Genomic DNA, 16365 nt, shown 5'->3' with positions numbered 1-16365 from the left:
TTACGTAAGTTTAAGGAATTTTTTACACGGTAGTCCGGGTTCATTTTCTGGAGCTGTACAACTGGGGACGCCTGCTCGATCCCATAGTACCTTTGCGGCCCAGAAAGATAGATGGCATATTTTTTTTTTCTTTGTTCCAGTCATACAGTTCGTTTCACGAGGAGGAGGAATAAACTTTTATTTTGGAAATAGTATTCCGGGGTGAGCCCCGGTTCTACTCTCGGTGGGAGGTCTCCTCATTCCAGGAACCCTCTGGCCTTCGCTGCCTCCTTGGCCCTGGCGTCGAGGCGTCGTTGTTGTTCCAGGTCCTCGGAGACGAGCTTGGCCTCCCACGTTTCTATGAGGTCTTCGCTTTGTCTGGCGTTGCAACAGTCTCTCGGTGAAGGCAATGCGTCTTTGTCTAGATGCCATGGACATTGGATGATCTGGGTGCGGTCATAGAATTTTTTTTTTCGAGTCCTAGTGCGGGAAGTGTTTTCGTAAGCAGCTGCCTACAGCAAGAGGTGCCTCAGCATTGTTTTCATTCTTCCTTCAATCAGTAAGGGTATGCTATGATAGTTTTTCCAATCGTGTAACTGTTTTGAATCAGCTGTCTTCGTCATTCAGCGAACGTCGAAGAATATGAGTATAGATAGAGGCATGTGCTCAAAAGCAGTTGTGCTTCACTGCACGCACCTCCAATGCGGAGCAGAGTCCTTTCAAGGGGGTAAAAACGGTGATTGATTGAATGGTGACTGAAATTTTACTAGCCACTAGCTTTCCCTACTGCTCATTATTGCTAAAACAAAGTGGGGAGATCAATTTTTATTAGGGGTATTCGCACAGTGAAGTTTCAGAATCGAGTTCAACATGGCTACTTTAGAAAACCGACCCTCGAAAACAAATCGAATACCGAATATTTTATCATTTATGAAGCAAGAACAAATACGAATCTTGTGCGGAGTCCGCTTGGTAAAAACAAAAAAAAAGTTGCACGCTTATGTACACTGACGTATACTTGCCGTTGACAATTAGCCGTCCGAATAACCGAGGATCGCGTAAACGACTAACAACTACGTTACGTTATCTGGGGCCTCACGGCAATGACACTAATGAAACAAGGGAACAGCATGTTAACAGACGCACATATACAACTGTGGGCAGCCTCCGTGGCCACGGTTTATTTAGGCCAGCCAGCCACAGTGTCGCTGGATGCCGGGAGCGGCCGTTGCCACGACCGCTCAGGTCGAGAGCGCACTAGCGTGCTGCTGTTGTTGTTGCCTCAACACATGGATCGTACCTATAGGGAGGATTGGCCACATTAGGTTGATTGGAAAGAGCAACTAAGAAAATACCAAAAGGGGCGAAGGCAAACATTCAAAACAAACTATCAGCGAAGTAAAGGCTCACAGAACTTTCTAGAGGCGCTATACACAAATTTAGGATAAAATTAAAATAACATGTCCCACGGTCGGTACCCGAGCAGCGATGGCTTCCTGACGCTTCAGTGAACTTGTGTACAGCAGTAATCATTGACCCATGGCTTGTGCCTAATTGACAGGCACCAAACGGCAAAATGTTTGGTGTAGTAAGCGCTAATCGCAGCTTATACTAGTTGGAAATACGAGGAACTTTCTGCGGAGGAAGGAGAAGCGACGGCAAGAAACAAAGCAATGGTCCATAGTTTCCAGTTCATTGCAGAAAGAGCAGAAGTTAGTTATGGATAAACCATACCTATGAAGGTAAAAATTTAGGCGGGGAACTCTACAAACCGAAGCTTCATAAAGTCACCTCGCATTGTCCTGAAAGGCATTTTCTTGTGTTCCACTGGAAATTTACGTGTCGACAATCCTCTGCGGAAAGCAGGAATTATTCATAATAATTTAGAAGTAAAAGGCATTGAAATTTAGCTCCTGTTATACAGGAGAAATCTGGAAGACTTTTTAAGACTGAGCCATTTAGTGATAACAATTCGAGCGAGTCATCTGATTCATTTAAAAAGCACTATGACCGGGGACCCAGACAAGGCGGACGTCAGACAAATTGTCCGGTGCAAGAGTCGAACATACAGTCTGTAGAGGTGACTGATTATTAGTAGTTAAATGTGTACAAATCGAAGGCGCATCGGTAACAATTATTATTTGAGATTTCTGCTGACCCAATTTTATGATGGACGGAATAATTGCCAAAAAATTCTGCAAGAAATATTAGGCTATAATCAGCGAAACGGATAGCGAAAGACCAATTAAGCTGATTTGAAAAGATACCAACTCTGGCCTTCTGTAAAGCGTGTGTTGCATCCGTGGAATTAACCAAGTGAGACGGAAATTGATGAAGGTGATCTTGAAGGAGACCTTCAAGTAGTTTTGATAACAACGTCTGATAAGTTTTGATAACAACGTCTGATCAAAAACTTGTGGTTGTCGATAACGCCGCCAGCGTGTCCTGAAAAATGAATCGGAAGAATTGATGAAAACTGATTGTAAACGGGAGAGAGAGGCATCGTAAAGCTTTAGAAATGTAAGGACAGTAAGTTTTTTAAATCTGGACTCAGGCGGAAGAATTTCAGCCTCCAGATAAACCATATCGTTAGCCACAAAATTTGGCAGTTCAAGACAAAAGATGCAGAGCTTGCTTTTCTATGTATATTAAAGGTCTTAGCTTGTATGCTGCACATCCTGAAAAAAGAACACTGCCGAATTCGAGAACGGGGCGTGCGTAAAGTTTATAAATCATCAGCAACAAAGCCCTACGCATACCCGTCTTTTTATTACTGAAAGGGTGCAACAATCCGATTGCACGTTTTCCAGTGCTAGCATTTGTTTCGATTTGCTGCTGCCGGTTTAGCGTGCCATCATATGTTATCCCTAAGTACTTCAAAGCTGCAACTTGCGGTATCGGCTCATTTCGATAATGAAGAGAAGTGAAAACGGGATTTGACAATGGAAACGCAAATAACGAGCATTTCTTGGCGTTAAGGGAAAAATACAGTCGGTCCAGCCAGGACTCGAGTGCAGACAAATAAGATTGTGAAATTTGGTGTAACGTATTCATATCCCGTGATGAGGAGAGAAATGCAATGTCATCAGCATAGAGATAGAGTTTCACATCCTGCTGAACTTGGACAGAAGATATAAAAATGTTAAACAAAAGCGGTGAAAGAACTGATCCCTGTGGCACGCCTCTGGTCTGTTCATATGTGCCCGATGTAACCCCATCCTTGAAACAAAAGAATTGTCGACCAGAAAACAACTTTTGTATCCAGGCCCCTGTTTACCCTGGAACCTCACAGCTTGCTAGTCTAGAAATAAAATTCCATGTTCGACACTGTCATATTCTTTTGGAATATCTAAGCCTCAATTTGAAGAGAGAAAGAGTAAAATTGGTCAAGCAGAAACAGGCCAACATTGATGCAGTAAGGGTACAAGCAGACAAATTCAGGTTGGTACCTGCAAACAAATATGCAGCCTTAGAACCGAGGGATGAAGATGACATAGATGTAATGGATGAAACCTTAACTAGGGTTGCTTCAGAATCAGCAGTTGAAGTGGGATGCAAGGCACCAAGGCAACCAGTAGGCAAGCTCTCCCAAGTAACAAAGGACCTAATAAAGAAGCGACAGAGAATGAAAGTGTCCAACTCAAAAGATAAGATAGAATTCGCGGAACTGTCACAACTGATCAACAAGGTGAAAATCAGACAGACAGGACGCTGCGTAAATGTTCGCTTAAAAGAATATGAAACGTCTGTGACGTCAGGTGGAGGGGCAAACATGCCCGCTCACTGCCGAAGTTGCTCTTGCCATCCTGTTTGTGAAGACGCTCAAAATATTGGTAGAGGAGCCACTAAATGCGAGAGGAAAGTCATTGAAGCTTACCAAATCCAAAAACACGGCCACATTCAGTGCGTGACCGCACCCTCCGTATCGCTATCTTGCAAAGAACTGGCTTTTTTGGGGGGGGGGGGGGGAAGTGCCGCCGTTAGAATGTGTCATTCACCAATATTTTTTAAGGTTTTCACGTTCTTTTAACGACTGCTTTGGTGGCGCCATACGATGCTGTATGGCGCATGCGCGTGTTGATTTTCTTTTCTTTTTGAACCAAGTGCAAGGTCCATCAAAATAGGTCGCGAAGCTTGGAATGAAAAGCGTGCCAGAGCCTATCCCCAAAGATATCAGTTAGTGGTGCACGATTGAAGCGCGACTAGGTGAGGGGCGGACAAACACTGAAACTAGAAAACCTATGTATGTGAAAAAAAATCAGGATACTGCCATAAGATAAATATTCCGTTTCAAATATGTTTGCTGTACCAAAACAACAAAAGCTGATTTTCTTTCTATTTCACAATTTGTTAGTTCGTTCTTGATGACCCATACCCACCAGTGATTCGGGCGCAAGGCTTGGCAAGACTGTGTAAACAAGCTGTTATGTTGTGCGGAATGGCGTTGCTCACTGGAACGCGGCGGTTTCATCCGAGTTTTTTTATTTCCTTGCGTTCGACCCACGCACCAGCGAAGGAGCAGTCGCCTACCACGTAGTGGGCTCTTGTGAGACGCATTCTACCTTTACAACTGCTGATGCTGACGACAGAACGGAACTTGAACTCCGCGCAATAGTCTGGGCATTAGATAGAGTTTCAAGCACCACGCAAGCAAAACACATCGATATATACACCGACTCTCAGTATGCGCTGCATGCCTGCAAGTTGCGCCACACAGCATCATCGGAAGTACTCCTCGTCAAGCAGGCCTTCAGGCGTGCGGAGGCCCACGGGGTCACTGCAACACTTCATTGGATCCCTGGTCACCAGGGCATCGAGGGAAATGAGAGAGCCCATGAGGCGGCGCGCGCCCTTCTTTCCGACCGCGTCGTCTCCCGGGATCCTTCAGAAACCCTCACAACCAGCACAGGCAACACGACAAATGGAGCCCCGTATGACCCAGACAAGGCTCTGAGAGCAGCAGCCAACCGACGCAAGAGGGAACTCCTTGCGAGTGTGCCCTCAGACCCAGACACACTTCCCGCGGGTCTTCCCAGGTCGGGGCACGTGCTGCTGCATAGGCTCCGTTACGGCTTCGTCCTCACATCGGATGTACTGGAGTGGTGGCGGCAGTACCGGCCACGCCGGGAAAGACAACCTCCATCTCCCTCTCCCAACTCCCTTCCATTGCAGGAAGCCGGCCCTGCCACAGCCTCCGCGGACCAAGAAGCGCTCCAGGCGCCACACAGGTGCCCTGACTGCGACATGGCCACGCGGCCATCCGCAGCCCATCTGTTTTGGGAGTGCCAGCGACACGCTCAGCAGCGGGACCACCACCTGAGGGCGCTGCGAGTGTCGTCCTACGAGGAGGGTATTAGACCGGCAACTGGCTCGATGGATTCCGACAGGGTCATTCTGGACTCGCTCTTGGCTTTCGCCAAGGACGCGCAGCTTCTAGGACGGCTCTGAATACGCCTCCCCCTTCCTCTTCCTATTCCCCATTATAGGCCTTCGCGCCATCCCTTAATAAATACATTTTGTCATCATCATCATTTCCTTGTGTGTTCGTTCAAAATGCGGCATGCGCTTCACTTCAAATTTTGCGTGACCTAGCGAACGGAATTCATTGGTGAAAGGTGCGAGCGCAGGTTTTTTTGTCATCGTGCAAGTTCGAGCTGCGGCATCCGACGTGCTTGTCTCGTGGGGACGATAAATACAGAACGCTCCCCTCAGCGAAAAAACATCGCGGTATGTTGGTTTACTCTCCGTAACACAGGCTCTGAGTGTCTGACGGGTAGCAACGTTAGTAAGTCGAGTGTTTTTTCTAAATGATAATCTGGGGCAATGTTGTCTTGTCTGAAAACAGTTGCATATAAATACATGGTGTCGCAAGTAATTAAGAATGATTCAGTGAAAAGTATCTGCATATGTTGCTGTACATTACAACTTTCTACTGGCCATAGTACTTTTCATCCATTGAAAGGTGTTATGTTTGGTCAATCATATCGGCTGCATTATTCTAGACAAATAAAAGTGAAGTTGTTTTTGAAACCTCTGTGGCAGTGTCAATTATTTCCATCCTATCCTCTCACTTTCCTAAGGGAAGCTACTGGAGCAATTGCCATCAATAAAAGACTAATTGTGTTCACATTAAGACATACGCCACTCCTATAGTTAAAGGACACGCCAGCGTTTCAGCTGAGGCAAGTCGCAAGCTCTCCAGCTCGCCTCAGCCTCAAAAGAAAAATAATTGCTGGCGTAGAGGTAGAAATGCCGGACGCTAAAGAAATTCAAACATTCACACCAAGCAACATAAGATCTTGACGTCACTGCCCTTTCCGATTGTGACGTCACTTTTTTATTATTTACTTCTTGCTTGCGGTTAGTTGTCCCCGCGATACGTAGATGTCGACGGTTGCAACGAGCCATCATTTTCTTGATATGTGGGCTTCTATGGACGCTTAGCTACCAGTTTACATATACCTTGCCAAGTGTTTCATTAAACCCTGTTTATATATAGTACCAGCGTGCGTGGTTGTCTTTTTCTGTCATGTTGCACGTGTCTTCGAAGATTGGGATTGGTTGTTCGTATGTCAAGCTATGTACCAAAAGGCTTAGCACTAGACTCTTCTACGTTATACTTCTCTACCACCAAAGTTGTCCATACCTTGTCTTTCATTATTTACAATGTTATTCCTCCGAATTTTGAGAACGGCAGCCAACAAACAAATGTAATGGAGAAAAACATCGACAGCGCATGTCCTTTATGTTATCTCTTCCCAGACTGAAATATTAAAAGTAAAAAGCAATAACAGGAGATTGACCCATGCAAGAGGCCGAGTTTGTATACCAGAAAGCTCGCCTTCGTGCATAGCGTTCGCAGCCAGCGTTTTACGGTAAACGTTATGGTTACATATGCTTCAGTTGCCGGGAAGCATGAAAAGCAGTAAGGCCGGTCTTTGAACGCTATCGTGCTCCACTCTTAAAGGCGAAGCTTTAGCATCCTCCAAATTTTTGTAGCACTTATTGAAATTTCGTAGGAAAAAAGAAGGGATAGGGAAGTGTACTTTGGCGAGCACTCCCGTTTAGATGGAAATCCAACTTAATTCAATGGCAGTGGATGCGGTGCGGTCCGCTATAAGGGTTCAAAAGAAACAGCAAATGTTGAAACCATGTGCTTCGCTGGCACGCAAAATAATAGGACCTATCCTCGAAGGCGTCTTGACGATTTGTAGCGGTGAGCAATGCTTCGAGTTTGATAAATGACCAAAGAAGCGAAAAATAAATGAGCAAGAAATATGAATAAATAGATAGACAAAAGCAAGGGGGGGGGGGAGGAACGAAGCAAGCAAGCAATTAAGCCAGCAGACCAGCCTGCCATCTTGTGAATAGCCTCTTTGGTTGCCGAAAAAAAAAAGCAAAAAATAATAAAGCCCGTTCACAATGACTTCTTTGTAAGTTGAGTATGTCATTGAGGCATGGGATTTACAAAGGATACACCGTGTATATCGATGGTTCGACTTGGTGACGAGCAGCATGGAAACGAAACGAAGACTCTTCCAAACAAAGCTCAACATTTTCGAAACCGCGCTGCTGCGTGCTTCACTGCATTGCGCCATTCTGGACAAGTGCACGCTGACGACTGTAGTTATGGAACGGGAACCGTGTTCTTAAAAATTCTCTTTTGCAACTGCCTTCCAAAAATCGGCACCACCACGGCAATTCCCTCGCTATGACGTCGATCGTTATAATGATTTACCGGCACCCGTAGGACAGCCCATTAGCAAACGCCTTTATGTTAAATCAGGTTCGCGATTACCGGACCTGCAGAGTGCTAGCTGTTTAGTGCTCTCCCTTTTCCTCCAACTTAATGTTCACTCTTCCGTCTGCATGTAACTTGAAGAAAACAAAGTTCTATGGCCACGAAGTCATACCTTGCTGGCCCGAATTTCCGCCTTCCGTCTTCACTGGTTGGTTCCTAAGCCTGGCGAGAACCCTTTCTCCCAGAACCTGGATGCAGACAGCTGGGTCGCTTAAGAGACCCTCGTCGAATCTGCGTGTGTGGTGGAAGAAAATAAATATTGTACAAGCGGGGCAACGCATTGTCTACGTCGTATTGTTACAGCATAAGACATCGACAGCGTTCACAAAACGCACTCGACGTCTCAGGGTTAGGCGACAATGTTTGAGTATAGTGGTAGTTGAAAGAGAATACATCCCTGCTTGTCCACCGACTTCCACTCTTTATTCTGAACCGTTTGTCCAGATTTCGCGGAATTTCTCTTTTCTCGCGGATCCACTGATTTCCGCTATGTGTATCCGGTGAAAGCATACCATGAATATGTAGGCGTGAAAAAGTTTGAAAAGTATCGGCAATTCTGTCGGTACGAGTCACTGCAGAATCCAGTAAACGTCGGAAAGTAATCCTACAAACTACATTCTAAATATTTTTACACTCTTAAGGTTGTTGGCTTCTCGCACGGGAACACCCCTACTTCTAGGACTTTAAAAGCTTTTATACCGCACGACAATGGAAGACCTAAGTAGACTTGCTATGCGAAAAGGGGTGATCGAAAGCTGCGGAATAATCCTGAGTTTTGAGCGCACAGAAAGTTTAATGCACTTTTGCTGTCGTCTGTCACAGATATCATAACCTTTACTTGCCACAAAAAGTCGGCAAGCATGCCTCCATTGGCCCCCGCCAACAATTCGATCTTACCCCTTACACGTGAGGGTGTAGGCCGTGTGACAACCAAACACCGTTTATATACCCATAAAGGTGTAAAAACCCTCAGTGTGCGTGCAGGTATTCTGGCATGATGACCTAATTATACAGCTCAGCAAGATTATTTATAGGTGACTCTCTAGCTCACAATGTCACCGGCTGATATACCCTTTGAGGAACATTTCAAACTGGCCTCACATGAGTTCCGCCTAAACTGACACTCGCAAAAAAGGTGCCAAGGCGCGTTGCACCGAAGTAGGTCTCTGATATATACGCTATGCTCGTGTCTCGCAGAACGCGTACAACAGTGCCCAAGCCATCGCCGTTGAAATGCCGATTTTATGAGCAACATCTCGATGGTCTGCAGATCCTAGTACCGTGCAGCGCAGCGCAACAAGACGAACGGTAAGGTGCCTGTTACTTTCTTTGCATCCTTACTGCTGAGACTCGCGGATGCTCACATGTATACATTTCCGTGCAATTACTGGTACTCGTGTGGTATACTGGCGCTCGCTGGCGCTAGAGGTGCCCAAAGCGGGAACACTCACACTTCCTGCTGGTTTGCGCTCAGCAGCTTCACATCTTGGGGCGTGAGCCTGAGCATGAGCGCCTTGCAGACCGTGGCCCCCGCTGCCTCGACGGCCGCCCAGACGTCTCCCAGCCTCTTCACACCAGCCGGTCTCAGCACGAGCACGGCGCTGCATGGGAGGAGCCGCAAATTGAAACAAAAACCGAGGTGCGTACGCGCGCGCGAGTGTGTGTGTGTGCGTGTGTGTGTGTGTGAGTGTGTGTGTGCGTGCGTGTGTGTGTGTGTGTGTGTGTGTGTGTGTGTGTGTGTGTGTGTGTGTGTGTGTGTGTGTGTGTGTGTGTGTGTGTGTGTGTGTGTGTGTGTGTTGCTGTTAAGCTTTCGGATCTCCACATGGGATAAACTTTCTATGTAGAAGTTTCACCATCGAGAACGAAGCGACAACTTGCGTGCAGTCTAACATACCTTCACCTACCTAGTGCTTCCTTGATGCGGGCGCCAACCATCGCCTTTGAATATCTGCAGTTTACATATCTACGCAACCTTTCCCAAGTATATTGAAAACTGCGATCCGAAATCCACGAACAAACGAGTTGATGTGACACTCGGGGAAACGATAGGCAAAAGAGGTGTGATAGCCGAAAGAGGTGTGAAGTGACGAGGGGGGGGGGGGGGGGAGTTGGCGTTGCTCTACTCCTAACAAGTTTGCAAATTGAGGTCACAGCTAACCACGAGCAGTAGGGGTTCTCGCACGCGTTAGGTAACTTCATTAGCGGTGAAATTTTGAGCACAACGCAACCCGCTGCTCTCCAGTGACGCCATTGTTAGCTGGGTCGCTACCTTTGTAAACGCGCTAATTGGATCGCTTGTATACGAAACCGTGTAAACAACTGCTCGAGAACAGCACAGGGCAGCCTGGCGCGCATTGGTTTGTACTTCTTTCTTTCTTTCTTTCTTTCTTTCTTTCTTTCTTTCTTTCTTTCTTTCTTTCTTTCTTTCTTTCTTTCTTTCTTTCCTGAGGAGGGTTGTGTTATCACAAACAACAAACCCCACCTCATGCGTTGCGATGAACATCGGTATTTGCACTGTTGCCTGTATCAAGGCTGTGTGAGGTCTCGATCCCCTCCCAGGACTACCTTTGCTTCAGGCCGAACGTATTACCTAGGCTTGACAGCACAAGCTAATCGCTACGAATAAGCTCTGACGCATTGTTGAACGTTCTTCTTTGCACATGTACTATGTTACACGGTTTTTTTTCTAGTACCACTTTGATTGTCAAAATGTTTCGGATTGCTATAGGTAAACTTAATTTTAAACGGTGGAATTATCGAAGATTAAGCACTGACAAAGCAACTTTCATCATGCGTCGAATATTGAAGAAGCTTTTGATAGAGTCACTGACCACCGTTTACAGACAAAAATAGGGTGCACTGCTCAGTGCGACGTATACTGTGGTAGTTTCAGAAAATTTGGCGATAAGTTATTTCACTGTTTAACGAAAATTCACCTGTGCTTTATTTTCAGACATTCAGGAAAACTTCAAGAAAGTTTTTCATTATTATGCCTGGCAGTTTATCAGTCCCCGCTACCATACAAACAGCACTCAGTAAATACAGGCAGCTTGATTAAAGGAAGGCGCCAATTTGAGTACAATCACCACGTAAAATAATTACGGGCAAGATATACAGAATATTCACTTCAAGAAGTAATAAATGCATGAACAGAAGTTCCAATCACTTTGTGGGAGGCGGCGCGAACATGTGCATGTCCAAAACATGTTCAAAAGTCGCGCATATAGAAAGAAGAGAGTCTTCAAGTCTATATACATGAGTGCCAATTCGTAACGTCCGTTAAGAAGTCCACGAAACGCCCGTGTTGCGGCGAGGGCCACAAATAGCTCTATGGCGGGCGTGGCTGAGAGTGTCTGAACACAGGGAGCACTGTCTAGCACGTTGAGGGCGTGGCCTTGCGTGCTCGACGTCTGCGCACCCAGTGTGGTGCAACTCCGCAAGCATAGTTGAGGCATACTGGCCGTTTCTTGGCGAGTGCCGAGAGTTCAGGCCGTTGAGGGGAAACACGCAGAAGACGGTGTTGTCGAACGACATGCAACGGTGGCAGTGGCGGAGAACTGCGAGGGTCGCGTGTGTGCCTTGTTGCCCTTGCTGATCCTTGCTGCGTTACAATTTCAGGTGCGTGTGCGGTTGTGCAGATGCTGCCGTCGTTGACAGCGTCGTGTTCACGCAATCCGAGAGAGGTGTACCAGGCAGCACCGGCAGCGTAGGTTGCGAGCGAGGCGCAGCCACAGTGATCCTAGTAGTGCGAAATTACGACCTGCCGCAGGTTGTCGTAGATGCCCGGCCCTGGTAGAAGTCGGAGCTCCGAAAGAAAACCATCTGGCAGCTCGCGACTTGCGTGAAGATAGCGCAACTGTTGGTCACTCACGTTGTTGATGTTAGAAGTGATTCTCGAGCTGATGAAACCAGATGGCAGAACTGCTCCTACAAAACTTCGGTAGGTCATACATCCGCACAGAACATCGGATGGCTCCATTGCTGCTGCTTGCGGTGAAATCTTGAATACCGATAGCATCAGGCCCGCGGTGGTCGCTGAAAGCATTGCGAAGGTTGTACTTGTGGCGTTGCCGTACCTGAGAGAGTGAGATTTACGCATATAGTTGAGCCGGTGGGACAGCCTCTTAATCGGTGATGAGCGAGGGGCCCTCGAAGAGAAAGCGGATAGCTTGCGGGGACGTCCAAGGAGGGAGAGCGGCGGGCCGTACAATAGCGGAAAACGCTTGCGTTTGACCCAGTGTATTCTTTGGAAAGAGTCGTCACGCAGCTGCCTTTGAGCTGGGGAGGACGCTCACGGACGGAGTAGAGGTTTGATGCTGGAGCCAGCGCTTGCTGACGATCGGCACGGGTGGATGCATGCGATGGGGGACGACAAGGCGCGGAATGACGCGACGGTTCGAATGGCAAGACCTGCTGTGACTGAGCACTCGAGGTTACTTAGCGACCAAGGCCGGCTGCCCGCAAGTCCTTGTAGAAGTCGGGGCCGGTGGGTGGCAGCTGGAGCCTGGAACTAAGCCGGAGCCTGGAGCCTTGCTGATACGGAAGTAGCTGTCCAGCTGGATGAACCAGAAGTCCGGCATGTCGATGTAGAATTCCCGGACACCCTACACTGTAAACGGAAGTAACTCCGAGGTGGGAGTGTATACGGCTTGTCCTCTAGCGACCCCCCGGTTCGGAGTTTATTATGCTCCGTATGATCGGAGTAGAATTTTTACTCCGTACGAGCGGAATTTTTGCGTGGAATTATGGGAGGTTTTTTGTCTTTTTTAAATTTTTTGCTTTGCAATTGACGGAGTTTTTTCGAGGTGCAACGGGAGTATAAAAAGAGGCATCGCGTCAGTTTGCGCGAACATGTTTACATGCAGAGGCTGCTGGTCAAATTTCGAAATATGCACACGAGACCGCGTCAAATTCGATGAAACAAGTCAATGAAAGCACATATATCATGACATACATAAACATTCCAGAAACGCCCAATGCAGAAATTTGAAAGACATCCCACGTACACGCGATACTCAAGAGGCAACGGTGCCAGTATATATTGTGATGTTCCGGCGAAGAAGAAGAAGACAGAAGAGACAAGAACAGCAGGGGGGAAGAGAAAGAAGTGATCAAGATGGATACCTGTAAATAAATGAGTGTATTTTAACTCGTACTTTATATTTGGCGCAGCCGACCATGTGGCTTGAAGTAACGTTGGCAAGAAGAACAGATGGGCAGACGACCGAGATGGGCAGTCATGGATTATTTTTCGAGAATCCTTCCCCTGATAATTCAAGGCATGACTAACGAATCGCAAAGAGAGGTTTGTGTACACCGTCCAACCTCCACGGATGACTTACTTGCTTGCCTTAAGTATGTGTCCCGTGATTTTCTGATTCACGGTCCCATCAAAAGGCATAGTACTCTACCACTGAGCATTGACGCACATGGCGAAACGGTAGAATATTTTAATACCGAGTCCGACCAATGTGACACGATGGAAAATGTATACCTTCTGAAGTCAAATCTCCTATTTGTTAAAATGATGGTAAATGGAAAAAGTCTGGACTCCCTGGTTGATACTGGAGCATCTGTAAGCCTGGTAAATCAGGAAATCATCCAACCGAGCAAGGTTTATGAAGGAAGAATAGTTAGTGTTCAAAGCTATGATGGAAAAACTAGAAGGTTGCAACACTGGGCAGAAGTAGAGGTTGAATTTGGTGGACATCACCTAAAGGTAGATGCCCTTGTCATGCAGGGTGTTGATTTCCTGTTTCTTTTATCTCGGCCTGATATGAAACGATTGAAGATGAATATTTCTTGGAGAGACGAAGTGACTATTGACGGATCATTTAAGCCTAACTTGCGTGGAATTGAAAATTCACATCGAAGAGTTAGAAATGCTGATGAGATACTGACAAATTTTCCCGAACTTATTTGTGTTGAGACTTACCCGCCAGCAGCAGATGTCTTCGAGGTACCGTTTAAGCTTCGTGACGTCACAGTAGTGCGTAAAAAGCCGTACAGTCTTTCCCTCGAGAAAAAGACCTGGCTAAAGGCCGAACTGCAGCAAATGCTAAATGCCGGTATTATAAGGCCATCAACATCCACTTTCGCATCACCAGTCACCATAGTACCGAAAGACGATGGCTCATTTCGCCTGTGCACAGATTACCGGCAGATCAACGGCCAGACTGATTTGTTTCCTTTTCCCATGCCCCGAATAGACGAGATCATCAATGAAACTGGTGGATCAAATGTTTTCTCTCGGATCGACCTCTGTAAAGGATACTGGCAGGTGCCACTACAAGAAGATTACAAGCAGTACACTGCTTTTGTAACACCTTTCGATGTGTACGAGTACAACCGCTTACCATTCGGTTGGAAGAATTCTGGAGCTTGGTTTCAGAAAATGATGAATGGCATTCTTGATGAGTTCCTGGGAAAGTTTTGTAACGTATACATTGACGACATCATCATATACTCACGTACAAGAGAAGAACATGAAAAACACCTCTCGTGCGTGTTAGAAGCCCTCAGCAAGTCAAAGTTAAAGATTAACAAGAACAAGAGTGAATTTTTTCAGACAAATGTTGTCTTTCTAGGAAGAGTTTTTGACGGCAAAACTAAAACAACCAAAGAGGAGTCTATACAAAGGATGAAGAAGCTCGTCAAGCCATATGACCTACACTCACTCCGTGTTTTCCTCGGACTCGCCGGTCATTTTCGTGCGTTCATTAAGGATTACGCTGCAAAGACAAGATGCCTCACCAAGCTGACGCAAAAGGATGTGCCATTTATCTGGAGTGAAGAGTGCGAGAAAGCGTACGAGTACCTTGTTGAAGCTATATCGTCGGATCCTGTGCTTGTGCTACCTGACTTCAACAAGCCTTTCGAACTGTGTACGGACGCTTCACAATATGGTACAGGGGCCGTTCTATATCAACGAGACACAACGGAACAGCAAGGACGCCAGCTCAAGGTGATTGGCTATTATTCTTCTACGTTCTCAAAAGCTCAAGAACATTATACGACCACAGAAAAAGAGGCTCTGGCTGTTGTGATGGCACTCCGGTATTTCAGAAGCTACATAGAGGGTCGTCATTTCCGGCTTTTCACTGACAACCGAGCGTTTACCTACCTCTTGGGATTAACCCAGCCCAAGGGCAGAGTGGCGCGTTGGATCAGTGAAATACAACAGTTCACTTTCGATGTAAGCCATCGACCTGGTGATAAGCTTCCTGACGCAGATGCACTTTCCAGGCTTCACATCACAGAAGTGAGAACATCTGATCATGAACATGTTTGCAGCTTGTGGGAAGGCACCGAAGATCTGACTTGCAATAATGGCAAATTTTGTGTGCCAGGAACTTTGGTGAAAAAGGTTTTGAAGCTGTACCATGACAGCCCAGAGTCAGGAGGGCATGATGGATTCTGGAAAACTTATTGGAAGATAAAAAGTCGATTCATCTGGAAAAATATGAAGGAAGATATCAAGAACTACGTGCAAACATGTCACCAGTGCCAAATTAACAAGGCCAAGTATCGTCCAAGAGGGAATCAAATGGTCATCGCTAATCATTCCCAAGTCCCATTTGAAGTAATTCATCTAGATTTTGCCGAACTAAAAAAGCGAGGAGAGGGAGTCAGTAAGACTCAGGCATTCCTTGTCGCAATAGATGAATGCACACGCATGGCTGCTGCAAAGCCAGGAAAGGAAGACGCCAATTCTGTTTTGACGTTACTGGAGCGGAATATGTTCAAGAACACCAAGGTAGTGGTCTCCGACAACGGGCCAGCTTTCCGCAGTAAGAAGCTTCAAGAATGGGCCCGCGATAGAGGAATTGCCCTGAGATTTGCCACACCCTACCATCCAGAAGGAAACGGCCTAGCTGAGAGGCTCATTCGGGATTTGAAAACATTCATCGCAATTTACCATGATTTCCATGGAGGATGGAAGTGTGCCTTGGAAGCAGCAGTCAGGCACCACAATCATTCTCATACCATGGGATTAGGATGCACGCCTAACTTTGCTGCATCAGGCGAAGCAACTTGGCTACCGGCCGACTACGACCTTGGAATCGTTGGGAAAGTAGATCTACAGGAAAGGCGCAAAACGGAAGAGGAGCTTTCACGCTACAGATCAACAATGAAGAGACACTTCGATCTGCGACATAGCCCAAAGATGCCTGTAATAGAGCCTGGAGATACAGTTTTAGTCCGGAGGAGTCTAGATGGACCGAAGTCCAAATTTTCTGGGCCCTACACAGTGATAAAGACCGTCAAGCAACAAGGAATCTTGAAATCGCTACACTATTTGGGACCGGAAGGAAAAACTGAAATAGCAACAGTGGGAAATGTCATACACTATCATCCCAGGAGGGATGAAAACCGAAGTCCGGGAGGATGTGATGTTCCGGCGAAGAAGAAGACAGAAGAGACAAGAACAGCAGGGGGGAAGAGAAAGAAGTGATCAAGATGGATACCTGTAAATAAATGAGTGTATTTTAACTCGTACTTTATATATATAGCCACGATACTGTGTGCCTCGAAACCGCCAAGGGAGCAGCTGTGCTGTTTTCAGAATTATGACTCACATGCTC

The 16365-nt window shown here is 46.5% G+C and overlaps 1 protein-coding gene across 2 annotated transcripts in view; it reads right to left on the bottom strand.

Moving 5' to 3' along the window:
- nmdyn-D7 (nucleoside diphosphate kinase homolog 7) overlaps positions 1-16365 on the bottom strand; it is a 55830-nt gene that overhangs the window by 26876 nt on the left and 12589 nt on the right. For both annotated transcript variants that reach the window (XM_070532322.1, XM_070532323.1), the window contains 2 exons: positions 9232-9381; positions 7893-8011 (listed from right to left, as the gene is read on the bottom strand). In XM_070532322.1, the coding sequence (XP_070388423.1) occupies positions 7893-8011; positions 9232-9381 (269 nt within the window). The remainder of the gene's footprint in view (positions 1-7892; positions 8012-9231; positions 9382-16365) is intronic.

Source organism: Dermacentor albipictus, chromosome 1 (assembly GCF_038994185.2).
Source record: "Dermacentor albipictus isolate Rhodes 1998 colony chromosome 1, USDA_Dalb.pri_finalv2, whole genome shotgun sequence".
Taxonomy (NCBI): domain Eukaryota; kingdom Metazoa; phylum Arthropoda; class Arachnida; order Ixodida; family Ixodidae; genus Dermacentor; species Dermacentor albipictus.
Note: the sequence above shows the minus strand (reverse complement) of the source record. Positions and strands in the feature narration are given on the sequence as shown.